Source organism: Rissa tridactyla, chromosome 7, assembly GCF_028500815.1.
Source record: "Rissa tridactyla isolate bRisTri1 chromosome 7, bRisTri1.patW.cur.20221130, whole genome shotgun sequence".
In the NCBI taxonomy this organism is placed as follows: Eukaryota; Metazoa; Chordata; class Aves; order Charadriiformes; family Laridae; genus Rissa; species Rissa tridactyla.
The window spans coordinates 28,024,623-28,052,441 of record NC_071472.1 but is presented as its reverse complement, the minus strand read 5'-3'; the positions used below and the strand labels follow the sequence as shown (position 1 = coordinate 28,052,441).

The 27,819-nt window shown below is 40.5% G+C and overlaps 1 protein-coding gene across 39 annotated transcripts in view; it reads left to right on the top strand.

Annotated features, from left to right (window-relative positions):
- The window catches only part of TTN (titin), a 244,262-nt gene that overhangs the window by 188,510 nt on the left and 27,933 nt on the right, over positions 1-27,819 (top strand). For all 39 annotated transcript variants that reach the window (XM_054210417.1, XM_054210392.1, XM_054210385.1 and 36 more), the window contains 20 exons: positions 34-333; positions 649-951; positions 2,042-2,317; positions 2,432-2,731; positions 2,822-3,124; positions 3,365-3,664; positions 3,768-4,055; positions 4,148-4,444; positions 4,535-4,837; positions 4,931-5,236; positions 6,048-6,335; positions 6,443-6,733; positions 6,828-7,115; positions 7,299-7,889; positions 7,985-8,089; positions 8,577-8,774; positions 8,859-9,155; positions 9,285-9,872; positions 9,965-10,267; positions 10,386-27,491. In XM_054210417.1, the coding sequence (XP_054066392.1) occupies positions 34-333; positions 649-951; positions 2,042-2,317; positions 2,432-2,731; positions 2,822-3,124; positions 3,365-3,664; positions 3,768-4,055; positions 4,148-4,444; positions 4,535-4,837; positions 4,931-5,236; positions 6,048-6,335; positions 6,443-6,733; positions 6,828-7,115; positions 7,299-7,889; positions 7,985-8,089; positions 8,577-8,774; positions 8,859-9,155; positions 9,285-9,872; positions 9,965-10,267; positions 10,386-27,491 (23,031 nt within the window). The remainder of the gene's footprint in view (positions 1-33; positions 334-648; positions 952-2,041; positions 2,318-2,431; positions 2,732-2,821; positions 3,125-3,364; positions 3,665-3,767; positions 4,056-4,147; positions 4,445-4,534; positions 4,838-4,930; positions 5,237-6,047; positions 6,336-6,442; positions 6,734-6,827; positions 7,116-7,298; positions 7,890-7,984; positions 8,090-8,576; positions 8,775-8,858; positions 9,156-9,284; positions 9,873-9,964; positions 10,268-10,385; positions 27,492-27,819) is intronic.

The following is a 27,819-nucleotide window of genomic DNA, read 5'->3' as shown; positions in this document are numbered from 1 at the left end:
AAAAAACTAGTATAAATTGAAATCTCTTTATAGATACTCCTGGACCTGTGTCGGACTTCAAGGTTTCAGACGTCACCAAGATGTCATGCCACCTTTCATGGGCACCTCCAGAGAATGATGGTGGTAGCCCCGTGACTCATTACATCCTGCAGAAACGTGAGGCTGACAGGAAGACCTGGGGAACAGTCACTGCAGAACTAAAGAAGACTAGTTTCCAAATAGCTAACCTTGTACCTGGAAATGAATATTTCTTTAGAGTAACAGCAGTAAATGAATATGGGTCAGGTGTTCCAAGTGACTTACCAAAACCAGTTCTAGCAACAGATCCCCTAAGTAAGTATTTCTCTATGCATATTTTATGTTTTTTCTTTAATTTTAATAAGATTTTGCATTTTTTTTTTTTACTTGGTGTTTCCAAATTGAACAATCCTACTAAGTACCCAATGATAAATATTTCTGTGTCAGTTTCTTTCAAATAATACAATATATGAATATAATACCTTTGCAATTATTAAGAATTTTGCTCTTTTCCATATTGTCCTTGTTGAGTTAGCATGGATAGCATCCAATAATTCAACAAGTATTCAATAGTCAGAAAATCTTGGAAAGTCAGTGTTTAATGTGTTTCTTTTTTTCCCCCCCTAAAAGGTGAACCTGATCCACCAAGAAAACTTGAAGTTACTGAAATTACAAAGAATAGTGCTACTTTAGGCTGGCTGCCACCACTTCGTGATGGAGGCTCTAAAGTTGATGGGTATATTGTTAGCTACAAAGAAGATGACCAACCAGCGGATCGCTGGACAGAATATTCAGTTGTTAAAGATCTCTCCATTGTTGTAGCTGGTCTGAAAGAGGGAAAGAAGTACAAGTTTAGAGTGGCAGCTAGAAATGCTGTAGGAGTAAGTTTGCCAAGAGAAACTGAAGGAGTATTTGAAATTAAAGAACAACTCAGTAAGTAACAATTTAAATACTACCTGTGTTGCAATATTCTGCTTTAATAATGAAATGAGCAAGAATTATAGTTCTTTGAGTGAGTCCCAGAAAGATATATGCTTTATGAAGTCATCTGGAGGATTATGGTTAACTGTAACGAATATTTTGACGGCTCAGAAAAGATGAGAGTTGACAGCTAATTCAGAATTATTAAAGAATTTTGCAGGTATGGTTTCAGTTGGAACCAGAAGATAGGAACTAAGGAGAAATAATTAATACCTTTAATGAACTTAAAATGAAAAAGAGTCAGAGTGGTAGTTTGAGAGATAAATGGGGCCAGAAGTGGGAGCTGTTTTAAGATAAGAGAAAACAAGTTGTTAATATTGTAGAGTTGGTTGAGAATGTAAAGTGAAACACAGGGAGCACAGGTTGATGTAATTAAAGTGCTAGGGTCCCTGAGGCACAGGAAAACCTAGGGGTAAGGAGCAGATGAGAAGAACCTTTTTCCTTTTTTGACATGGAAAGAGGAAGAGAGAGTTATAGGAGCCAAAGAGAATAAAAACTAGCGAATGGCAGGAAGAAACATACTGCCAGGTTTCTTTTGGAAGAAATCAGAAAGATGTAGTGCAAAAGAAGTAGTAGGATAAGGGGCTTTACTTGAATAATTCAAGAGTATAAAAACATCAACTGTGGAAATAGGTTTAGTTCAGTGAGAACTTCAGTCTTTCTTTTCTCCTCCTTCATGTCTGTCTTGTAGAAAGTCAGCAATAAGTTAGCAATGACAAGTTCCAGATATAAAGAAGAATTACATGTCATGCAGTAATAGTGCACAAGTCTCTACATAAACAAGTGAGAAGGCAATCTAAACTCAAAAATATTCTCTTATAAACTGTACATGAATGAAAAATAAGACTGGAATAGATACTGCCCACTGCAGAATCTCTGGTTGTCCATAAGTGCAACCTAAATTAAAAATTATCAAGTCATTCCTACTGGTGATTCCACTTGAGAGAGAAGCAGAGAGCTTTCAAATGAAAATGTAAGAAAAGGTAAATTAATATGTCACAGAAATTGAATTTATATATCTGCGTGTTATTTTATTTTTCAGTCCCACCTAAGATCCTGATGCCTGATCACGTTCACATTAAAGCCGGAAAGAAACTGAGAATTGAAGCTCATGTATATGGGAAGCCTCAGCCAGTCTGTAAATGGTTGAAAGGAGATCAAGATGTACTTACATCCAGTCGCCTTGCCGTGCATAAAGCAGAAAAGTCTTCCGTTCTTATCATTAAGGATGTAACTAGAAAAGATTCTGATTTTTACACTCTTACTGCAGAAAATAGCTCTGGTACTGACAGTCAGAAAATCAGAGTGATAGTCATGGGTATGTTCTACTTGATTATTTTTAAACGCAGCTTTATACAAAACCAGTTTTAGTGTATTCCAGTGGTTACCATTTTCTTTCATCCCTTTTTTCTTAATATGTGTTTTTGTGCAGATAAACCGGGTCCACCACAGCCTCCATTTGATATTTCTGAAATAGATGCTGATGCTTGCACTCTTGCATGGCATATACCTCTCGAGGATGGTGGCAGTAACATTACAAACTATGTAGTTGAGAAATGTGATGTAAGCAGAGGAGACTGGGTAACAGCTTTAGCTTCTGTCACAAAGACGAGCTGCAGAATTGGAAAACTGATTCCTGGAGAAGAGTATATGTTTCGCGTTCGTGCTGAAAATCGTTTTGGGATTTCTGAGCCACTTACTTCTGGCAAGATGATTGCAAGGTTCCCATTTGGTATGTCAGGTTTTGATAGCAGCATTTCTCTTTTTAGTCCTCCTAGTAAGAAGGCATGTGATTGATATCCATCTTTGTTTTTCTTTCTAGATGTTCCCAGTGAACCAAAGAATGCACGTATCACAAAGGTCAATAAGGACTGCATTTTTGTTGCCTGGGATAGACCAGATAGTGATGGAGGCAGTCCAATCACTGGTTATCTCATTGAGCGCAAAGAAAGGAACAGTTTACTGTGGGTGAAAGCGAATGACACAGCTGTGCGCTCCACAGAATACCCTTGTGTGGGGCTCATCGAAGGTCTTGAGTATACTTTCAGAATTTATGCATTGAACAGAGCTGGAGCCAGTAAACCTAGTAAACCAACTGAGTTTGTCACAGCAAGAGCGCCAGTTGGTAAGCCAAACATGCCATTAATTTGCAACAGACTACTGTTTTTATGGTCATTTTCAAGATATCTGTAACTCTTTCTGATCTTAGTTTGCCCTGATGTTCATATTTTCATGTTTACTGCAACTGCACTGTGAGTGCACTGTGTGGGTATGCTGCAAATAGGATCTAGCACTATTAAAGCTATTTTTTAATATGTTATCTTCTTTGGCAAAACAGACTGTAACATGATCTTATTTGCCTTAGATCCCCCTGGAAAACCTGAAGTTATTGATGTTACTAAGAGTACTGTATCACTGGTATGGACAAGACCAAAGCATGATGGTGGCAGCAAACTTATTGGCTACTTTCTTGAAGCTTGCAAATTACCTGGTGATAAGTGGGTTCGGTGCAATACAACTCCACATCAAATACCCCTAGAAGAATACACTGCTACTGATTTGGAAGAAAATGCTCAATATCAATTTAGAGCAATTGCCAAGACGGCCGTTAACATTAGCCCACCTTCAGAACCTTCTGATCCGGTGACCGTTCATCCAGAAAATGGTAAGAAATGTAAAAGCTTTTGAGAACTCTGGTAAAACTCATGGGAAGAATGAGGTGTTTATCTCTTACTAGATTGATTAACTCTTGGGCTCTGTCCTTTCAGTTCCCCCCAGAATAGAGCTGGATCTGTCTATGCAGTCACAGCTTACAGTAAAAGCTGGAACTAATGTGCGTCTGGAGGCAAATGTATATGGCAAGCCAATGCCAACAATCACCTGGAAGAAAGAAGAAGAAGCTTTAAAACCATCTGAAGGTGTTAAGATCACCACTAAGAGAAATCTTGCTACAGTCGAGTTGTTCAGTGTTAACAGGAAGCAAACAGGAGACTATACTATTACTGCTGAAAATGCAAGTGGATCAAAGTCAGCAACCATTAGACTTAAAGTACTTGGTGAGCTAAAGACTGTCTGTTAATAAATACATTTATAGTTAAATGATACAGTGAGAGACAGAGCTATAATAATGTGATGTTAATTCTTCTAGATAAGCCTGGTCCACCGGCCTCCGTTAAAATTAAACATATGTATGCAGATCGTGCAATGCTTTCTTGGGAGCCTCCTCTGGAAGATGGAGGTTCAGAAATTACTAACTACATTGTAGACAAGCGTGAAACAAGCAGACCAAACTGGGCCCAAGTCAGTGCCAATGTACCCATTACAAGCTGCACAGTGGAGAAACTAATAGAAGGACATGAGTATCAGTTCCGCATATGTGCTGAAAACAAATATGGTGTTGGAGACCCTATCTTGACTGAACCAGCCGTTGCTAAGAATCCATACGGTAAGTGCTTTGTCGGATAGCTTCATTAGGCACTGTTTTTTTTGTGTACACTTATGAATGTGAACATAACTTTCAAATAAATCTTCACAGATGTACCCGGACCTTGTGATCCACCGGTAATTAGCAATGTAACAAAAGACTTCATGACTGTTAGCTGGAAGCCACCAGCTAGTGATGGTGGATCCCCAATAACTGGTTATATGCTTGAGAAACGTGAAACTAAGGCTCTTAACTGGACAAAGGTAACCAGAAAGCCCGTCATTGAAAGAACTGTTAAGGCTACTGGACTCCAAGAAGGAACAGAATATGAGTTCCGGGTGATAGCGTTGAATAAGGCCGGACCTGGCAAGCCTAGCGCACCATCTAAAGCAGTGTATGCTCGTGATCCTCAATGTAAGCCAAAAGTCCCAGATCTTTTCCATGGTTATTTCCAAATATTTTTTTACAGCATTTGGTACGATAACTTCATGTTATTTTAATTCTCAGATCCTCCTGGCCCACCTGCTTTCCCGAAAGTGGTTGATACTACACATAATTCAATAAGCCTGTCATGGAGCAAACCAGCATATGACGGAGGAAGCCCTATTATTGGTTATCTAGTGGAAGCAAAAAGAGCTGACACAGACAACTGGGTCAGATGCAATCTACCCAAGAACTTACAGGCTACACGATTTGTGGTAACAGGGCTAATAGAAGATACAGAGTACCAGTTCCGCGTTTATGCTGTCAATAAGATTGGATACAGTGATCCAAGTGATGTTCCTGATAAACACACTGCCAAAGACATTTTAAGTATGTTCACTGAAAACAAATTACCTTGTCGACTTCTGCTTTAATTCATGGGATGGGTTCCAAAGACAGGGTTTGTCACAGATCACAGAAGCAGATTTGGAATGTGTCATTTCTCAAAAAATTAAGGCTAAAAGTGGCTAATTTGGAAGAGAACAGGGCAGTTAGGAACTGTGTAGAATCTGATTGGTATCTGCTTTCTTCGTTTGTATGCTAGATACTCTTCTACCTCCTATTTTGGGTCTTCAGGAATTTTTTCTTTCTCTAATCCTAAAATCAGACTTGTCAGATCTCTCTTCTATTCTTAAAATTTTCAGTCGTCTTCATGCCTTCTAAATAATTTGAAGCCAATATTACTATTCTAAGCATCTGTGTGACACATTATTTAATTGTATGACACTTCCTCATTAAGAGTCATGCTGGCTTCTGTATGCATTTTGCTGTATGTACACATGTATGTACATATATGCATTGCTTCACAGAACTGTCTTCCTTCAAGATAAGCAGTACAGTCCAACGGCCTTTTAAATTCATTTGAGTTCTACAGGAACTAGAAGACTTCTTCATATGATAAGTAATTTAAATGGTGGAAAAGGCAGAAAGAAAAGGAAGTTAAATCAGTGCAAAAATATGCTAAGTTTGCAAATTATCTTGAAACAGGAGTCAGGACAATAACTCACTATTGTCATCATGGGCAGGAGAATAAATTGGTTAATCTAATGAAATATCAGTAAAGGGGACTTTTTCTCACAGTAACTTTAGTGATAGTTTTAAAGATGATGTTTTAATTGCTTGTTTTTTCTTAAACACACAGTTCCTCCTGAAGGAGAACTTGATGCAGAACTAAGGAAAGTCCTTGTGTTGCGTGCTGGAGTCACAATGAGACTTTATGTGCCAGTAAGAGGACGTCCACCTCCAAAGATTACATGGTCTAAAGTGGGTGCCAACCTAAGAGATAGACAAGGATTAGACATCAAGTCAACTGATTTTGATACCTTCCTGCGTTGTGAAAACGTAAACAAATATGATGCTGGAAAATACGTCCTCAGTCTGGAGAACAGCTGTGGCAAAAAGGCATATACGATTGTTGTAAAAGTACTTGGTAAGTATCAGGGTTTTCCTCGTTATAACATATTTGTTAACTTTTTAACTGATATTTTTTTGTATTTCGTTTACTAAATCAAATGTGGGGTTGCTGTGTTTATCTAGATACTCCAGGCCCTCCAATTAACCTGATTGTAAAGGAAGCGTCTAAGGATTCTGCCTTCATTACATGGGAACCTCCGCTAATAGATGGTGGCAGTCCAATCACAAATTATGTCGTTGAAAAACGTGATGCAGAAAGAAAGTCATGGTCCACAGTAACAACAGAATGTCCAAAGACAAGCTGCAGGATAACTAACTTAGAAGAAGGCAAATCTTACTTCTTCAGGGTTTTTGCTGAAAATGAATATGGTATTGGTGACCCCTGTGAAACTCGTGATGCTGTTAAAGCTTCTGGTAAGAAAAATGAATCCATTTCACCTATTTTGGTATTCAAATAATTATTATTTTTAGCTTGAATGGACACTTACTATGCTTTTCTTCCTTCTAGAAACACCTGGGCCAGTTGTGGATCTAAAAGCTTCAGCTGTAACAAAATCATCCTGCAATTTAGTATGGAAAAAACCAATCAGTGATGGTGGAAGCCGTATATTTGCATATGTTGTGGAGGTCCTGGTTGATGAAGATAAATGGCAAGAAGTCATGCGGGCAAAGAACCTCCATTTTTCAATGAGAGACCTAAAGGAAGGACAAGAATACACTTTCAGAGTGAGAGCCCAAAATGATGCTGGCTGTGGTACTCCAACAGAGCTCACAATTGTGGCAAGAGATGATGTTGGTAAGAAGCAATTTAAGATCAGTAATTCCACGTTTCACTTAGCCAAATTACATTTATTTTATGCTTACTATCATTACTATGCATACATACAAATCAGATGCCTTTAAAATAGCATCTTAATTTTATCGGAGTATAGTTTATCACAGAATATAGTTGAATCATTGGTTTCTTTTATTTTTACAGTGGCACCTGATCTTGATTTAAGAGATCTACCTGATTTGTGCTATATAGCTAAAGAGGGAAGCAATTTCCGTCTTAAAATCCCAATTAAAGGCAAGCCTGTCCCAGCTGTAACTTGGAAGAAAGATGAAGACCAGGCACTTACTGAGAGTGGAAGAGTTGCATTTGAATCTACAGCAGTTAATACCACACTTGTAGTACATGACTGCCAGAAAGCTGATGCTGGAAAGTACACAATAACTTTGAAGAATGTTGTTGGCAGCAAGGAAGGTACTATTTCTGTGAAAGTTGTTGGCAAACCTGGCATACCGACAGGTCCGGTGAAATTTGAAGAAGTCACAGCTGATGCCATAACCCTAAAGTGGGGCCCTCCAAAAGATGATGGTGGTTCAGAAATCACTAACTATGTCCTAGAGAAGAGAGATAATGTAAACAATAAGTGGGTGACTTGTGCCTCTGCAGTCCAGAAAACCACATTTAGAGTTACAAGACTTCATGAAGGAAATGAATATACATTCAGGATCAGGGCTGAAAATAAATACGGAGTAGGTGAAGGTCTTAAATCTGACCCTGTTGTTGCAAAACATCCATTTGGTGAGTATCCATTATAATTTTCAAAATTGAAAAAAAAAAAAGGTTTAGGGGTGATATTTATTTTTAATGTTGCTGGATTTTTTAATATTGTTTAGATGTACCAGATGCTCCTCCACCTCCCAACATTGTTGATGTTCGACATGAATCTGTAGCTTTAACTTGGACTGATCCCAGAAGAACTGGAGGCTCACCAATCACAGGTACATCCCCAAAAGCCTCTCTAGTATTTCAGTTCTTAATAGTTCTTTCCCTCTGTCAAAGGGTAAGATAAAACTACCAGGTGTTTATGCTTTAAATTGATAGATTGATTTCATTGTTTTACGTCCTACTCGTTCTCTATAATGCATTTTTTTAAAAATTTAACTTAAAAGTTGGGAAAAAAAAAACTAGCTGAAAACCAATATTTTTGCACGGAGACAAAATACCTAAAGAAAGAAAAACAAACTCACCTTTATGTTACATTGCTTGGGTCTATAAAATTAGCAATTTGCATTTATAAACATCTCTTTGCAATTACATACATCTGTAATGTATGTCTACATCCATTTCCTAATCTGGTTTTCTGTGTTCCTCTTGCACAATGCCGATGTGACATGCCATACAGGCAGTATGATGTTTTACAATGCTATGAGAAATGAAGATTTCTAGAAAACCCCTCGTATTTTCATCTCTCCATTTATCTTCTAGGTTATCACATCGAAGTCAAAGAAAGAAATAGTCTTCTGTGGAAGAGAGCAAATAAGACCCCAATAAGAATGAAAGATTTCAGAGTAACAGGCTTAACTGAAGGTCTGGAATATGAATTCAGAGTAATGGCAATCAATATGGCTGGAGTAGGTAAACCAAGTCTGCCATCTGAACCAGTTGTGGCACTTGATCCTATTGGTAAGTCATCAGGAAAATTAAAAAGAAAATTCTGAAATTCAAAATAACTTTTGTTTGACCACTATTTATTATTTTTTCTTCTAGATCCCCCTGGGAAACCTGAAGTTATCAATGTAACTAGGGACTCAGTAACACTCATTTGGACAGAACCAAAATATGATGGTGGACATAAGTTAACTGGCTATATTGTTGAAAAACGTGATTTACCCTCAAAGACCTGGACGAAAGCTAATCATGTGAATGTTCCAGACTGTGCATTTACTGTAACTGACCTCTCAGAAGGCTCCAAATATGAGTTCAGAATTAGAGCAAAGAACACTGCTGGAGCTATCAGTCCTCCATCTGAATCCACAGGAACTATAATATGCAAGGATGAGTATGGTATGTGGATGGCATTAAAAATGTAGAATTTTATTTGAATAATTAATACCAAATCCTGTTTGTTGTTTTTTTTCCCTATATTCTTGTTATAACAATCAACGTTGTTTGTTTGTTTGTTTGTTTTGACAGAGGCACCAACCATTGTTATTGATCCTACTTTGAAGGAAGGATTAACAGTAAAAGCAGGAGACAACATTACAGTGTCTGCTATTAGTATCCGTGGCAAACCACCTCCAACTTCAGCATGGTCAAAAGCTGGAAAAGATTTTAGACCTTCAGAGCTTGTGCGCATTGAAACCACACCAACTTCTTCTACTTTAACTGTCAAATATGCAGCCAGAAAAGATTCTGGAGAATACACAATCACTGCAACCAATCCTTTTGGCACTAAGCAGGAGAGCGTACATGTGAAAGTTTTAGATGTTCCAGGACCTCCAGGGCCTATTGAGATCAGCAATGTTTCAGCAGAAAAAGCGACTCTTACATGGTCACCTCCTGCAGAAGATGGTGGATCACCAATCAAATCATATGTTCTTGAGAAGAGAGAAACTAGCCGACTGCTCTGGACATTGGTTGCTGAAAATATTGAAAGCTGTAGGCATGTTGTTAGCAAGCTCATTCAAGGAAATGAATATGTTTTCCGTGTCTCAGCAGTAAATCAATATGGCAAAGGTGAACCAGTACAATCAGAACCAGTTAAAATGGTGGATAGATTTGGTACGTAGAACAAGCTAAGAAGTTCAGTGTGTTCTTATTAATCTCTGAAGAGTTGCTTTTTGTTTTAACTGTACTTTTTTCTTCCTTATCAGGACCCCCAGGCCCTCCTGGAAAACCAGAAGTAACAAATGTGACAAAAAATACTGTCACAGTTACCTGGAAAAGGCCGGTAGATGATGGTGGAAGTGAAATCACAGGTTATTATGTGGAGCGAAGAGAAAAGAAAGGCTTAAGATGGGTCAGAGCAACAAAGAAACCAGTTTCAGATCTTAGATGCAAAGTAACTGGTCTCCTGGAAGGAAATGAATATGAATTCCGTGTCAGTGCAGAAAACAGAGCAGGAGTTGGACCACCAAGTGATGCTTCAAACTCAGTCATGTGCAAGGATGTTGCATGTTAGTATCATGCCTTTTCTTTTTTTGGGGGTGGGTGGGATGGGCAGGCAGCACATTCAGGCAGCATAAGAGTGACTTCCTCTGTAATGTAATGTTTTATCTTTTCCTCACTTTTCAGACCCACCAGGTCCACCTGCAAATCCAAGAGTGACTGATACTACAAAGACAAGTGCATCTTTAGCCTGGGGCAAGCCTCACTACGATGGTGGTCTTGAAATCACTGGCTATATAGTAGAACATCAAAGGGAAGGAGAAGAAGAATGGGTAAAAGATACAACAGGGACTGCTTTAAGAATCACTCAGTTTGTTGTTGCTCATTTGCAGACAGGAGCCAAATACAATTTCAGAATCTCTGCCATGAATGCTGCAGGTGTTGGTGAACCAGCAATAATTCCAAGCGTGGAAATCAAAGACCGGGAAGAGATTCCTGACTTTGAATTAGATGCTGAGCTAAGAAGAACGCTTGTTGTTAGAGCTGGATTAACTATTCGTATATTTGTGCCAATTAAAGGACGTCCAACTCCAGAAGTTACATGGACAAAAGATGATGTTTCACTCAAAGGACGTGCCAGTATTGAAAATACAGACTCTTTTACACTCTTGATTGTCACAGATTGCACCAGATACGATGCAGGAAAATACGTAATGACTCTTGAAAATGCTGCTGGTAAGAAGACTGGCTTTGTAAATGTGAAAGTCTTGGATACACCAGGTCCACCAATAAACCTTAAGCCTAGAGAAATAACCAAAGACAGCATCACCCTCCAATGGGATATGCCTCTGATAGATGGTGGCTCACGTATAACAAACTATATTGTTGAGAAACGCGAATCAACTCGTAAAGCATATTCGACAGTCACAACCAACTGCCAGAAGTGTTCCTTCAAGATTCCTAATCTGTCTGAGGGGTGTGAATACTATTTCAGAGTGCTGGCTGAAAATGAGTATGGTATTGGTGAACCAGCTGAAACTGCAGAACCAGTAAGAGCTTCTGAGGCACCATCCCCACCTGAGAGCCTTAATATTATGGATGTAACACGGAACTCAGTTAGTCTGGCTTGGCCAAAACCAGAACATGATGGTGGCAGCAAGATCACTGGGTATGTAATTGAAGCACAGAGAAAAGGAAGCAACCAGTGGGCACACGTCACCACTGTAAAAACACTGGACTGTGTTGTAAAGAATCTAACTGAAAATGAAGAGTATACTTTCCAGGTTATGGCAGTTAACAGTGCTGGAAGAAGTGCCCCAAGAGAAAGCAGACCAGTTATTATCAAGGAGCAAACAATGCTACCTGAGTTTGACCTCCGTGGCATCTACCAGAAGACAGTCATTGCCAAAGCTGGTGACAATATCAAGATTGAAATCCCTGTGCTTGGTCGACCAAGGCCTACTGTGACTTGGAAGAAAGAAGACCAGATACTTAAGCAAACACAAAGGGTAAATTATGAAAATACTGCAACTGCAACCATACTAACCATCAATGAATGTAAACGAAGTGATAGTGGTCAATATCCACTGTCAGCTAAAAATATTGTTGGAGAAGTTAGTGAAGTAATCACAGTTCAGGTTCATGATATACCTGGACCTCCTACTGGACCAATCAAATTTGATGAAATTTCATCTGACTTCCTAACATTCTCATGGGAGCCTCCTTTGAATGATGGTGGTGTACCAATAAGTAACTATGTTGTAGAAATGCGTCAAACTGACAGTACCACATGGACTGAATTGGCAACCACAGTGATCCGTACTACATTTAAAGCTACTCGTCTTACTACTGGAGTTGAGTATCAGTTCCGTGTTAAAGCTCAGAACAGATATGGAATTGGTCCAGCCATTACTTCAGAGTCTGTAGTTGCCAACTACCCGTTTAAGGTACCTGGGCCTCCTGGAACTCCTCAGGTGATTGCAGTCACCAAAGAAACCATGACCATTAGCTGGAATGAGCCCGTTACTGATGGTGGAAGCCCAATTCTGGGCTATCATGTTGAAAGAAAAGAACGAAACAGCATTCTTTGGCAGACTGTAAGTAAAATGCTGGTATCAGGCAATATCTTTAAATCAACTGGACTCACCGATGGCATTGCCTACGAATTCCGTGTTATAGCAGAAAATCTGGCTGGGAAGAGTAAGCCAAGCAGGCCATCTGAGCCTGTGTTTGCCTTAGACCCAATAGATCCACCTGGTAAGCCAATACCTCTGAACATTACAAGGCATGCAGTTACGCTGAAGTGGACTAAACCAGAATATAATGGAGGCTTTAAGATAACTGGTTACACTGTTGAAAAAAGAGACCTTCCTAATGGCCGTTGGCTGAAGGCTAATTTCAGCAATATACTAGAGACTGAATTCACTGTAAGTGGTTTGACAGAAGATGCTGCCTATGAATTCCGTGTGATTGCTAGGAATGCTGGTGGGGCTGTTAGTCAGCCCTCTGAGCCATCAGATGCAATAACTTGTAGAGATGACATTGAAGCACCAAAGATAAGAGTGGATGTTAAATACAAAGACACCTTAGTGCTGAAAGCAGGTGAAGTTTTCAGACTTGAGGCTGATGTTTCAGGTCGTCCTCCACCAACTATGATGTGGACAAAAGGAGAAAAAGAACTTGAAGACACAGCAAAATTAGCAATAAAAATAGCAGATTTCTCTACTGTTCTTGTCAATAAAGATTCTTCAAGAAGAGATGGCGGTGCCTATACACTTACTGCAACAAATCCTGGTGGCTTTGCCAAGCATGTCTTCAATGTTAAAGTTCTTGATAGACCTGGTCCCCCAGAAGGTCCTTTGGCTGTGTCTGAAGTCACTGCAGAAAAATGTGTGCTGTCATGGCTACCTCCACTGGATGATGGAGGAGCAAAGATTGACCATTATGTGGTTGAAAAACGTGAAACCAGTCGATTGGCATGGACAGCTGTAGCCACAGAAGTTCCGTTGACTAAACTGAAGGTTACTAAGCTGTTGAAGGGCAATGAGTACGTGTTCCGTGTTATGGCTGTCAACAAATACGGAGTTGGTGAGCCTCTGGAATCAGAGCCCGTTCTTGCAGTAAATCCATATGTGCCACCTGATCCACCTAAAACACCTGAAGTTACAGCAATTACAAAAGATTCTATGGTTGTCTGTTGGGGCCATCCTGATTCTGATGGTGGGAGCCCAATAACTAACTATATTGTGGAACGTCGAGACAGGGCTGGTCTACGGTGGGTGAAATGTAACAAACGGGTTGTTACTGACTTGCGTTATAAAGTGTCTGGACTGACAGAAGGCCATGAATATGAATACAGAGTCATGGCTGAAAATGCTGCTGGAGTCAGTGAGCCAAGCCCAACAAGTCCATTCTATAAAGCTTGTGATACTGTATTTAAGCCTGGTCCCCCGGGTAATCCTCGTGTTTTGGATAGCAGCAAGTCCTCAATTACAATAGCATGGAACAAACCAATATATGATGGCGGTTCAGAGATCACAGGTTACATGGTTGAGATCGCACTACCTGAAGAAGATGAGTGGAAGATTGTAACTCCACCAGTAGGTCTAAAGGCCACTTCTTTTACCATCACTGACCTGAAAGAAAATCAAGAGTATAAAATACGGATATATGCTATGAACTCTGAAGGTCTTGGAGAACCTGCTCTTGTTCCTGGGACTCCAAAAGCTGAAGAAAGAATGCTGCCTCCAGAAATTGAACTCGATGCAGAACTACGTAAAGTTGTCACTATTAGAGCCTGCTGTACTCTAAGGCTCTTTGTCCCAATTAAAGGAAGACCAGCGCCTGAAGTAAAATGGACAAGAGAACATGGGGAATCTTTGGATAGAGCAACCATTGAATCAACAAGCTCTTATACTCTACTTATTGTTGAAAACGTAAATAGATTTGATAGTGGCAAATACATACTGACAATTGAAAACAGCTCTGGTAGTAAGTCAGCATTTGTGAATGTCCGAGTTCTCGATACCCCAGGAGCACCTCAAGATTTGAAAATAAAAGAAGTTACAAAATCATCAGTTACACTCACATGGGAGCCTCCTCTCATAGATGGTGGCTCTAAAATAAAAAATTACATTGTTGAAAAGCGTGAATCAACAAGGAAAGCTTATGCGACTGTTAATGCCAATTGCCATAAGACCAGCTGGAAAGTGGATTCACTGCAAGAAGGCTGCAACTACTACTTCAGAGTCCTAGCTGAAAATGAGTATGGAATAGGCCTTCCAGTTGAAACTTCAGAGTCTGTAAAAGTATCAGAAAGACCACTTCCACCAGGGAAAATAACTTTGTTGGATGTGACAAGAAATAGTGTGTCCTTATCTTGGGAAAAACCTGAACATGATGGTGGTAGCAGAATTCTGGGCTACATTGTAGAAATGCAAAGCAAAGGCAGTGACAAGTGGTCAACTTGCGCTACAGTAAAAGTTACTGAAGCCACTGTCACAGGATTGATCCAAGGTGAAGAATACACCTTCCGTGTTTCAGCTCAGAATGAGAAAGGTATCAGTGATCCTCGCCAGCTGGGTATACCAGTTGTTGCAAAAGATCTTGTGATTCCACCAGCTTTCAAACTGCTGTTTACCACTTTCAGTGTTCTAGCAGGAGAGGACTTAAAGGTTGATGTTCCTTTTGTTGGTCGACCCAAACCAGCAGTGTTTTGGCATAAAGATAATGTGGCATTGAAGCAGACTACAAGAGTAAATGCAGAAAGTTCAGAAAATAACACGGTGTTAACAATAAAAGAAGCATGCAGAGAAGATGTGGGGACATATTTAGTTAAACTTACGAACTCTGCAGGTGAAGCAACTGAGACCCTAAATATTGTTGTCCTTGACAAACCAGGACCTCCAACTGGACCAGTAAAAGTAGATGAAGTAACAGCAGATAGCATTAGCATTTCCTGGGAACCACCCAAATATGATGGTGGTAGCTCTATAAATAATTACATTGTAGAAAAAAGAGACACTTCCACCACCACTTGGCAGATTGTGTCAGCTACCGTTGCAAGAACAACTATAAAAGCATGTCGATTAAAGACTGGCTGTGAATACCAGTTCAGAATTGCAGCTGAGAACAGATACGGGAAGAGTACCTATCTTACTTCAGAGCCAATTATAGCCCAATACCCATTTAAAGTTCCCGGTCCACCTGGAACACCTTTTGTAACAAATGTGACAAAAGACAGCATGGTGGTACAATGGAATGAACCAGTCAATGATGGTGGTAGTAAGATCATTGGGTATCACTTGGAGCGCAAAGAAAGAAACAGCATTCTGTGGGCTAAACTGAATAAAACACCTATTCCAGATACCAAATTTAGGACAACTGGCCTTGAGGAAGGTCTTGAGTATGAGTTTAGAGTTTATGCAGAAAACATAGTGGGCATTGGAAAGGCAAGTAGAGCATCTGAATGCTATACTGCACGTGACCAGTGTGACCCTCCAGGTCGTCCAGAACCTGTAATTGTCACAAGAAGCTCAGTAACACTTCAGTGGAAGAAACCTGCATATGATGGTGGAAGTAAGATCACAGGCTATATTGTTGAAAAGAAGGAGTTACCTGATGGCCGTTGGATGAAAGCAAGCTTTACAAATGTCATTGATACCCAATTTGAAGTAACCGGTCTAGTTGAAAACCAGAGGTATGAGTTCCGTGTTATAGCACGAAATGCGGCAGGTGTTTTCAGTGAACCATCTGAGAGCTCAGGGGCAATTACAGCAAGAGATGAAGTAGAACCACCTCATATAAGTATGGATCCAAAATACAAAGACACTATTGTAGTGCATGCTGGTGAGTCATTCAAGCTTGATGCTGATGTTCATGGCAAACCAATACCTTCTATTCAGTGGTTAAAAGGCGATCGTGAGCTGACAAGCACTGCTCGTATGGAAATAAAAAGTACCGATTTTGCAACAAGCCTTAGTGTGAAGGAAGCCACTAGAGTTGACAGTGGTCAGTATGTACTACTTGCAAAGAATGTTGCAGGTGAAAAGAAAGTTCCTGTTAATGTCAAAGTTCTTGATAGACCTGGACCACCAGAAGGACCTGTTGAGATTACAGGTGTTACTGCTGAAAAATGCATGCTGTCATGGAAACCTCCACTGCAAGATGGTGGTAGCGATATTTCACACTATGTTGTAGAAAAAAGGGAAACCAGTCGCTTGGTGTGGACAGTTGTTGATTCAAATGTGCAAACCTTAAATTGCAAAGTTACGAAGCTTTTAGAAGGAAATGAATACGTTTTCCGCATCATGGCAGTAAATAAATACGGCGTTGGTGAACCTCTTGAGTCTGAACCAGTAATCGCAAAGAACCCATTTGGGGTGCCACTTCCACCGAAGGCACCAGAAGTCACAGCCATTACCAAGGATTCTATGATAGTTGTATGGGAAAGGCCAGCCTCAGATGGTGGTAGTGAAATCCTAGGCTATGTCCTTGAAAAACGAGATAAGGAAGGTATTCGTTGGACAAGGTGTAACAAACGCCTGATAAGTGAACTGCGATACAGAGTGACTGGACTTATAGAAAACCATGATTATGAATACAGAGTTTCAGCCGAAAATGCTGCTGGTCTTAGTGAACCAAGTCCACCTTCCACTTACTACAAAGCGTGTGATCCTATTTACAAGCCAGGTCCACCCAATAATCCTAAAGTTGTGGATGTTACAAGATCTTCAGTTTTCCTTTCATGGGGTAAACCTATCTATGATGGTGGCTCTGAAATTCAGGGATACATCGTGGAAAAATGTGATGTAAGTGACGGTGAATGGGCAATTTGTACCCCTCCAACTGGAATTAAGAACACTCACATGGAAGTAGAAAAATTAGTGGAAAAACATGAATACAAGTTCCGCATATGTGCAGTTAATAAAGCAGGAGTTGGAGAGCATGCAGATGTTCCTGGTTCTGTTATCGTGGAAGAAAAGATAGAGGCACCAGACCTTGACCTTGACATGGAATTAAGGAAGATTGTGAATGTGAGGGCAGGAGGTTCCTTAAGACTGTTTGTTCCCATCAGAGGTCGTCCAACACCTGAAGTAAAATGGGGTAAAGTGGATGGTGACATCAGAGAGGCAGCTGTTATTGATACCACTAGCAGTTTTACTTCCCTTGTTCTAGACAACGTTAACAGATTTGATACTGGAAAGTATACTCTGACTTTAGAAAACAGCAGTGGAACCAAGTCTGCCTTTGTCAGTGTAAGAGTGCTGGATACCCCAAGTGCACCTGTTAATTTAAAAATCAGAGAGATCACTAAAGACTCTGTTTCAATTTCCTGGGAGCCTCCTCTCTTGGATGGTGGTGCAAAAATAAAGAATTACATTATTGAAAAGCGTGAAGCAACAAGAAAGGCATATGCAGCTGTTGTAACAAACTGCCACAAGACTTCATGGAAAATAGATCAACTTCAGGAGGGCTGCTATTACTTCTTTAGAATCTCTGCTGAGAATGAATACGGAATTGGCCTCCCTGCTGAAACTAGTGACCCAATTAAAGTTGCTGAAGTTCCACAGCCTCCTGGGAAAATAACAGTGGATGATGTCACGAGAAACAGTGTCTCACTAAGCTGGGCAAAACCTGAACATGATGGTGGCAGCAAAATCATACAATACATTGTTGAAATGCAAGCAAAGGGTAGTGAGAAGTGGTCGGAGTGTGCTCGTGTAAAAACACTTGAAGCGGTTATTACTAACCTAACTCAAGGGGAAGAATATCTTTTTAGAGTAATGGCTGTAAATGAGAAGGGTAAGAGTGATCCTAGAGCACTTGCAGTTCCAATAGTTGCCAAAGACCTCGTGATTGAACCTGATGTAAGACCTGCTTTTCACAGTTACAGTGTCCAAGTGGGACAAGATCTGAAAGTAGAAGTACCAATTGCAGGTCGACCTAAACCAACTGTTACCTGGGTAAAAGATGGCCAGCCATTAAGGCAGACGACAAGAGTCAATGTTAGTGATCTGACTGATCTCACTATACTGAATATTAAAGAAACTAGCAAAGAGGATAGTGGCACTTACGAAATCACTGTGGCTAATGTTGTTGGGCAAAAGTCTGCCTCTGTTGAAATTATAACGCTAGACAAACCTGACCCTCCTGTAGGACCTGTGAAGTTTGATGAAATAAGTGCAGAAAGCATTACCCTATCATGGAATCCCCCAGCCTATACAGGCGGCTGCCAAATCACCAACTATATTGTTCACAAGAGAGATACAACAACCACTGTGTGGGAAACGGTTTCAGCTACTGTTGCAAGAACTACTCTGAAGGTGACTAAACTGAAAACTGGTTCAGAATACCAGTTCAGAATATTTGCTGAGAACAGGTATGGGCAGAGCTTTGCTTTGGATTCTGCGCCAGTTGTAGCACAATACCCTTACAAGGAACCAGGACCTCCTGGCACACCGTTTGTGACAACAGTTACAAAAGACTCCATGGTCGTTCAGTGGCATGAACCAATAAATGATGGTGGCAGTAGGGTGTTGGGCTACCATCTTGAGAGAAAGGAGAAAAACAGCATTTTATGGACTAAAGTGAACAAGACTATTATTCAGGACACAAGTTTTAAGACAACTAACCTTGAAGAAGGAATTGAATATGAGTTTCGAGTTTCTGCAGAAAATATTGTTGGTGTAGGCAAAACAAGTAAAGTTTCTGAGTGCTATGTAGCTCGCGACCCATGTGATCCTCCAGGTCGCCCAGAAGCTATAATAATAAAAAGAAGCTCTATTACTCTACAGTGGACCAAACCAGAATATGATGGTGGAAGTAAGATTACTGGTTATATTGTAGAGAAACGTGACTTACCAGATGGTCGCTGGATGAAAGCTAGCTTCACAAATGTCATTGAAACTCAGTTCACTGTCACAGGGCTTACTGAAGACCAAAGATATGAATTTAGAGTAATTGCAAAGAATGCTGCAGGTGCAATAAGCAAACCTTCTGACAGTACAGGACCAATAACAGCAAGGGATGAAGTTGAACTTCCACGAATTTCAATGGATCCAAAGTACAAAGACACAATCATCGTAAATGCTGGTGAAACATTCAGACTTGAGGCTGATGTTCATGGAAAGCCACTACCAACCATTAAGTGGTACAAAGGAGATAAAGAGCTTGAAGAAACTGCTAGATATGAAATAAAGAACACGGATTTCAGTGCATTACTAATTGTAAAAGATGCTATTAGAGTTGATGGTGGACAGTACATTTTAGAAGCCTCTAATGTTGCAGGAACAAAGACAGTACCAGTAAATGTAAAAGTCCTGGACAGGCCAGGTCCTCCAGAGGGCCCAGTCCAAGTGACAGGAGTTACAGCTGAAAAATGTTCATTGGCATGGGCTCCTCCACTTCATGATGGTGGCAGTGATGTTTCTCATTACATTGTAGAGAAGAGAGAAACTAGTCGCCTAGCATGGACTGTTGTTGCTTCAGAGGTTTTACCTACAATGCTGAAAGTAACAAAACTCCTGGAAGGAAATGAATATGTTTTCCGTATTATGGCAGTTAATAAATATGGGGTTGGTGAGCCATTAGAATCTGTGCCAGTAATGATGAAAAATCCATTTGTGGTTCCTGGACCACCAAAGGCCTTGGAAATTACGAACATCACAAAGGATTCTATGACTGTCTGCTGGAGCCGTCCAGATAGTGATGGAGGTAGTGAAATCATAGGTTACATTGTAGAAAAGAGAGACCGAGCAGGCATCAGATGGATAAAATGCAATAAACGCCGAATTACAGATTTGAGATTAAGAGTTACGGGATTATCAGAGGATCATGAATATGAATTCAGAGTTTCTGCTGAAAATGCTGCTGGAGTGGGTGAACCAAGCCAAGTTTCTCCTTACTTTAAAGCTTGTGACCCTGTGTTCAAGCCTGGCCCACCTACCAACACCCACATTGTGGATACCACCAAAAGTTCAGTTACACTTGGTTGGAGTAAACCTATCTATGATGGTGGTTGTGAAATCCAGGGTTACCTTATAGAAATATGTAAAGCAGATGAAGATGAATGGTCACTTGTTACTCCACAGACAGGTATACGTGCCACTCGTTTTGAAATCAAAAAGCTTACTGAACATCAAGAATATAAACTACGAGTGTGTGCCCTCAACAAGGTTGGTGTAGGAGAGGCTGCATCAGTTCCTGGTACTATTAAACCAGAAGACAAACTTGAAGCTCCAGAACTTGATATTGATTCAGAGCTAAGGAAAGGGATCATGGTTAGAGCTGGCGGGTCTGCTAGGATTCACATACCATTCAGGGGACGACCAACACCTGAGATCACGTGGTCTCGAGAAGAAGGTGAATTCACAGAAAAAGTTCAGATTGATAAAGGCATAAACTACACACAACTTTCAATTGACAACTGTGATAGAAATGATGCTGGAAAGTACATTCTTAAGTTGGAGAACAGCAGTGGTTCTAAATCAGCATTTGTTACAGTAAAAGTCTTGGACACACCAGGACCACCACAAAACTTAGTGGTAAAGGATATAAAGAAGGATTCTGCTGTATTATCTTGGGAACCGCCCATTATCGATGGTGGTGCAAAGGTAAAGAACTATGTAATAGATAAACGTGAGTCAACCAGGAAGGCATTTGCAAATGTAAGTGCTAAGTGTGGCAAGACAAGTTTTAAAGTTGAAAATCTTGCAGAAGGAGCGATTTATTACTTCAGAGTTATGGCTGAAAATGAATTTGGAATTGGTGTTCCAGCTGAAACCACAGATGCTGTCAAAGCCTCAGAGCCACCACTGCCTCCTGGGAAAGTAACGCTCACTGACGTGACTCAGAGGAGTGCATCACTTAGTTGGGAAAAACCTGAACATGATGGAGGTAGCAGAATTTTGGGATACATTGTTGAAATGCTGCCTAAAGGAACAGAAAAATGGAGTGTTGTTAGTGAGACCAAAACATGCAATGCAGTTGTGTCTGGTTTGAGTCCAGGACAGGAATATCAATTTCGTGTGATTGCCTACAATGAAAAAGGCAAAAGTGATCCCAGAGCACTTGGAATTCCTGTGATAGCTAAAGACTTGACAATTGAGCCAAGTTTCAAACTGATGTTTAATACATACAGCGTACAGGCTGGAGAAGATCTGAAGGTAGAAGTACCATTTATAGGTAGACCCAAACCTACTATTACTTGGGCAAAAGATGAGCAGCCACTGAAACAGACAACCAGATTACATATTGAGGATACATCAACATCAACTATTTTAAATATTAAAGAAAGCAACAAGGAAGACTTCGGTAAATATACAGTAACAGCAACAAACACAGCAGGTACAGCAACAGAGCACCTGAGCATAATTGTACTGGAAAAGCCTGGCCCACCACAGGGACCTGTCCGCTTTGACGAAGTTAGTGCGGACTTTGTTGTTCTATCATGGGATCCACCTGATTATACTGGTGGCTGTCAGATAAGCAACTATATAGTAGAAAAACGTGACACAAGCACTACCACATGGAGCATTGTGTCAGCAACTGTTGCAAGAACAACTATCAAAGCAACAAAGCTTAAAACAGGTTCTGAATACCAGTTCAGGATCTCTGCTGAAAATAGATATGGGAAGAGCTCTCCTTTGGATTCTAAACCAGTTGTTGTGCAATATCCCTACAAGGTGCCTGGGCCACCTGGAACGCCATTTGTAACAGCAGCTTCCAAGGACCATATGATCGTACAATGGCATGAACCAGTTAATGATGGAGGAAGCAAAGTTCTTGGCTACCATCTTGAACGTAAAGATAAGAACAGCATTCTTTGGACAAAACAGAACAAGTCACTCATTACAGACACCAAATATAAAACAGATGGCCTTGAAGAAGGTCTTGAATACGAGTTCAGAGTTTCTGCTGAAAACATTGTTGGCGTTGGCAAAGTCAGCAAAGTATCAGAACTGTATGTTGCCCGAGATCCTTGTGACCCACCTGGCCGCCCAGAGGCCATTGTTGTTACAAGACATAATATCACACTGAAGTGGAAAAAACCGGAATATGATGGTGGAAGCAAAATAACTGGATATATTGTAGAAAAGAAAGAACTACCAGATGGTCGCTGGATGAAAGCCAGCTTTACAAATGTGTTGGAAACAGAATTTACAGTAAGTGGTCTTGTTGAAAACCAACGATATGAATTTAGAGTAATTGCAAGAAATGCAGCAGGTTGCTTGAGTGAACCATCTGAAAGTACAGGGCCCATTACTGCCAGAGATGAAATTGAAGCACCAGGGGCTTCACTGGATCCTAAGTACAAAGATGTCATTGTTGTTCATGCTGGAGAAACCTTTGTTCTTGAAGCTGATATCCACGGCAAACCTGTTCCTGACATTACATGGTCAAAAGATGGTAAAGACCTTGAAGAAGCAACTGCAAGAATGGAAATTAAATCTACCATTCAGAAAACAACTCTTACTGTCAAAGATTGTGTAAGAGTAGATGGAGGTCACTATACTCTTAACCTCAGAAATGTTGGTGGCACAAAATCTATACCAATCACTGTAAAAGTGCTTGACAGGCCAGGACCTCCAGAAGGACCTTTGAAGGTTACAGGCGTCACTGCAGAAAAATGCTACTTGGCATGGGCTCCGCCTTTACATGACGGTGGTTCTAGTATCTCACATTATATCATTGAGAAGAGAGAGACAAGCAGGCTTTCATGGACCCAAGTAGCAACAGACGTGCAGGCACTTAACCACAAAGTAACCAGACTACTTGCTGGCAATGAGTATATTTTCCGTGTAATGGCAGTGAACAAATATGGAACTGGAGAACCCTTGGAATCTGAGCCAGTTGTGGCTCGTAATCCTTACAAACCCCCTGGTCCTCCTTCAACACCTGAAGTTTCAGCAATCACAAAAGATTCTATGGTGGTAACATGGGGTCGCCCAGAAGACAATGGGGGAGCTGAAATTGAAGGTTACATACTTGAAAAACGAGACAAAGATGGTATCCGATGGACCAAATGCAATAAGAAAACGCTGACGGACTTGCGATTCAGAGTAACAGGTCTTACCGATGGGCATTTCTATGAATTCAGAGTTTCTGCTGAAAATGCTGCAGGAGTAGGGGAACCCAGTGAGCCATCCATTTTCTATCGTGCTTGTGATGTATTATATCCACCAGGTCCACCAAGCAATCCAAAGGTTACAGACACTTCCAGGTCATCAGTTTCCCTTGCCTGGAGTAAACCCATTTATGATGGCGGTGCTCCAGTTAAGGGATACGTAGTAGAAGTAAAAGAAGCTGCTGCTGATGAATGGACTACCTGCACCCCACCAACAGGCCTGCAAGCAAAAGAGTTCACTGTAACAAAACTTAAAGAGAACCAGGAATATAACTTCCGCATCTGTGCCATCAACTCAGAAGGAGTAGGAGAGCCTGCTACCATACCTGGTACAGTCATAGCAGCAGACAAGGTTGAACCTCCTGAAATTGAACTTGATGCAGATCTTAGAAAAGTAGTCACTGTACGTGCTAGTGGTACCTTACGCCTGTTTGTCACCATCAAAGGAAGACCAGAACCTGAAGTTAAATGGGAAAAAGCAGAAGGAACAATAAGTGAGCGAGCTCAGATTGAAGTCACCAGTTCCTATACAATGCTGGTCATTGACAATGTGAATAGATTTGATAGTGGTAGATACAATCTTACTTTAGAGAACAACAGTGGCAAAAAATCAGCTTTTGTTAATGTCAGAGTGCTTGATACACCTAGTGCACCTATAAACCTGACAATCAGAGAAGTGAAGAAAGATTTTGTAACATTAGCCTGGGAACCACCACTTATTGATGGTGGAGCTAAAATTACCAACTATGTAGTTGAAAAGCGAGAATCCACAAGAAAAGCATATGCCACAATTACAAACAACTGCACTAAGAATTCCTTCAAAATTACTCAGCTACAAGAAGGATGTAGTTATTATTTCCGTGTCCTAGCTGTAAATGAATATGGGGTTGGCTTACCAGCAGAAACACCTGACCCAATCAAGGTTTCTGAACCACCTTCTCCGCCTGCAAAGGTCGTTCTTGTTGATGTGACTCGCAACTCTGCTTCAATTAAATGGGAAAAGCCAGAGAGCGATGGTGGCAGTAAAATTACTGGTTATATAGTAGAAATGCAAACTAAAGGAAGTACAAAATGGAGTGCGTGTACACAGGTGAAAACATTAGAAGCAACAATAACAGGCTTAAGTATGGGAGAAGAGTACAGTTTCAGAGTGATTGCTGTTAATGAAAAAGGAAAAAGTGATCCAAGAGAACTTGGTGTCCCAGTCATTGCGAAAGATATTGAAATCCAGCCGTCTGCTGAGCTCCTTTTCAACACATTCACTGTGAAAGCTGGAGATGATCTTAAGATTGATGTGCCATTCAGAGGGCGACCTCTTCCAACCGTTATCTGGAAGAAGGATGGGAATCCCTTAAAAGAGACAACCAGGGTAAATGTTCAGACATCAAAGACTTCAACTTCACTGTCCATCAAGGAAGCTTCAAATGAAGATTTGGGACATTATGAATTACATCTTTCAAATACTGCCGGGACAACAACAGCTTCTTTAACTGTAGTTGTTCTTGACAGACCAGGGCCACCAACTGATGTGCATATTGATGAAGTTAGTGCTGATAGTGTAACTCTGTCTTGGAAACCTCCAGCATATGATGGTGGGTGCCACATTAGCAATTACATCGTGGAGAAGCGAGATACTACCACAACCACATGGGATGTAGTATCTGCAGCAGTTGCAAGAACATCCATTAAAGTATCTCGACTCACCACTGGCTCTGAGTATCAGTTCCGTATTTGTGCAGAAAACCGCTATGGGAAAAGCACTTACACTAATTCTCCATCTGTTGTGGCAGAGTATCCATTTAAGCCTCCGGGGCCACCTGGAACTCCTCATGTGGCACATGCAACTAAAGCTTTCATGATTGTAACTTGGCAGGTACCAGTTAATGATGGAGGTAGTAGAGTACTAGGATATCACTTGGAGCGTAAAGAAAGAAGCAGCATTCTTTGGACAAAAGTCAACAAGAGCCTTATAACTGATACACAAATGAAAGTTACAGGTCTTGATGAAGGACTGCTATATGAATATCGTGTGTATGCTGAAAACATTGCTGGAATAGGCAAATGCAGTAAATCATGTGAACCAGTTGCTGCAAGAGATCCATGTGATCCTCCTGGCCAACCAGAAGTTACTAATATTACAAGAACATGTGTCTCACTGAAATGGGCTAAACCAGAATATGATGGTGGAGCTAAAGTAACAGGATATATTATTGAACGGAGAGAGCTACCAGATGGTCGTTGGCTAAAGTGTAATTTTACTAATGTGCAAGAAACGTACTTTGATGTAGGTGGACTTACAGAAGACCAGCGATATGAATTCCGTGTGATTGCAAAGAACGCTGCTGGACTCTTCAGTCAGCCATCTGAATCAACTGGACCTGTGACTGTAAAAGATGATATAGAGGCTCCAAGAATTATGATGGATGCCAAATTCAGGGATGTTGTAGTTGTGAAAGCTGGAGAAGTGTTTAAAGTCAATGCTGATATTGCAGGAAGGCCAATACCTGTGGTTTCATGGACAAAGGATGGCAAGGAGCTTGAAGGAAAAGCTAGAGTTGAAATAGCCTCAACAGATCACACTACTGCAATAACCATTAAGGACTGTATCCGAGGTGATACAGGACAGTATGTACTAACATTACAAAATGTTGCAGGAACAAAATCTTTGGCAATTAATTGCAAAGTACTTGATAGACCTGGCCCACCTGCAGGCCCATTAGAAATAAATGGCCTTACTGCTGAAAAGTGCCATTTGTCATGGGGACCCCCTCAAGAAAATGGTGGTGCAGATATTGATTATTACATTGTAGAAAAACGTGAGACCAGCAGAATTGCATGGACGCTTTGTGAAGGAGAGCTTAGAACAACATCCTGTAAAGTGACAAAACTACTGAAGGGTAATGAGTATATTTTCAGAGTGATGGGAGTTAACAAATACGGTGTTGGTGAGCCTCTAGAAAGTGTCGCTGTCAAAGCCCTAGATCCATTTACAGTTCCAAGTCCACCTACATCTTTAGAGATCACCAGTGTGAGCAAAGATTCGATAACTCTCTGCTGGGCAAGACCTGAATCTGATGGAGGCAATGAGATCTCTGGCTATGTAATTGAAAGGCGTGAGAAAACTAGCCTAAGATGGATTCGTGTAAATAAAAAACCAGTCTATGATTTAAGAGTGAAATCATCTGGTCTCCGTGAAGGATGTGAATATGAATTCCGGGTTTATGCAGAAAATGCTGCTGGCCTCAGTCTTCCAAGTGAAACCACACCATTGATTCGGGCAGAAGACCCGATCTTCTTGCCATCTCCCCCATCTAAACCTAAGATTATGGACTCTACAAGGTCAAATATCACAATCGGGTGGACAAAGCCACTGTTTGATGGAGGTGCTCCAGTAACAGGATATGTAGTTGAATACAAGAAAACTGATGAAACTGACTGGACAACTGCTGTTCAGAACTTAAGAGGCACAGAATACACCATAACTGGATTAGCGTCAGGCTCTGAGTATGTCTTTAGAGTGAAATCCATTAACAAAATTGGTGTCAGTGAACCAAGTGATGTCTCAGAACCTCAGGTGGCAAAAGAAAGAGAAGAAGAACCTGCCTTTGATATTGACAGTGAAATGCGGAAGACTTTAATTGTAAAGGCTGGTGAGTCATTCACAATGACTGTTCCTTTCAGAGGCAAACCAGTCCCAAATGTAACATGGAACAAACCAGACACTGATCTCCGTACCCGAGCAAACATTGATACTTCAGATAATTGCACATCTCTTACTGTTGAAAAAGCAACAAGAAACGATTCTGGAAAATACACATTAACATTGCAAAACATCCTGAACACTGCTGCCTTGACTTTAATTGTCAAAGTTCTTGATACTCCCGGCCCACCATCTAATATCACAGCCAAAGACGTAACTAAAGAATCTGCTGTGTTATCGTGGGATGTTCCTGAAAATGATGGTGGAGCACCTGTGAAGAACTACATTATTGAAAAACGAGAAGCTAGCAAAAAAGCATGGGTCACTGTGACAAACAATTGTCATCGCCTGTCTTACAAAGTGACTGGCTTGCAAGAAGGTGCCATTTACTACTTCCGGGTTTCTGGAGAAAATGAGTATGGTGTTGGAGTGCCTTCTGAGACCAAGGAGGGAACAAAAATAACAGGTTTGTTTTACTAAGACAAAATTTGTTAATATTTAAAAAAATACATGTTTTAAAATGTTTACTTCAAAATAATATAAAACATGTTAAATCTGTTTACAGTAAAAAAGATAATTTCGTGGGTGGTAGGTATGGCTGTGGTATTAAAAATGAAAAAGAGCTAAGTAATAGCTTGAATTTTAAATTTTGCTTGCATTTTACTTAAAATGTTTCTAATATACAAGTTCATTTAAAAACACATTTTCTCAATCCAGATGGCATTCCTATATAATTGCTAATATAAAAAGCAAATACTTGCTATATTGCTTAACCTGTTGCACTTTTTTCCTCA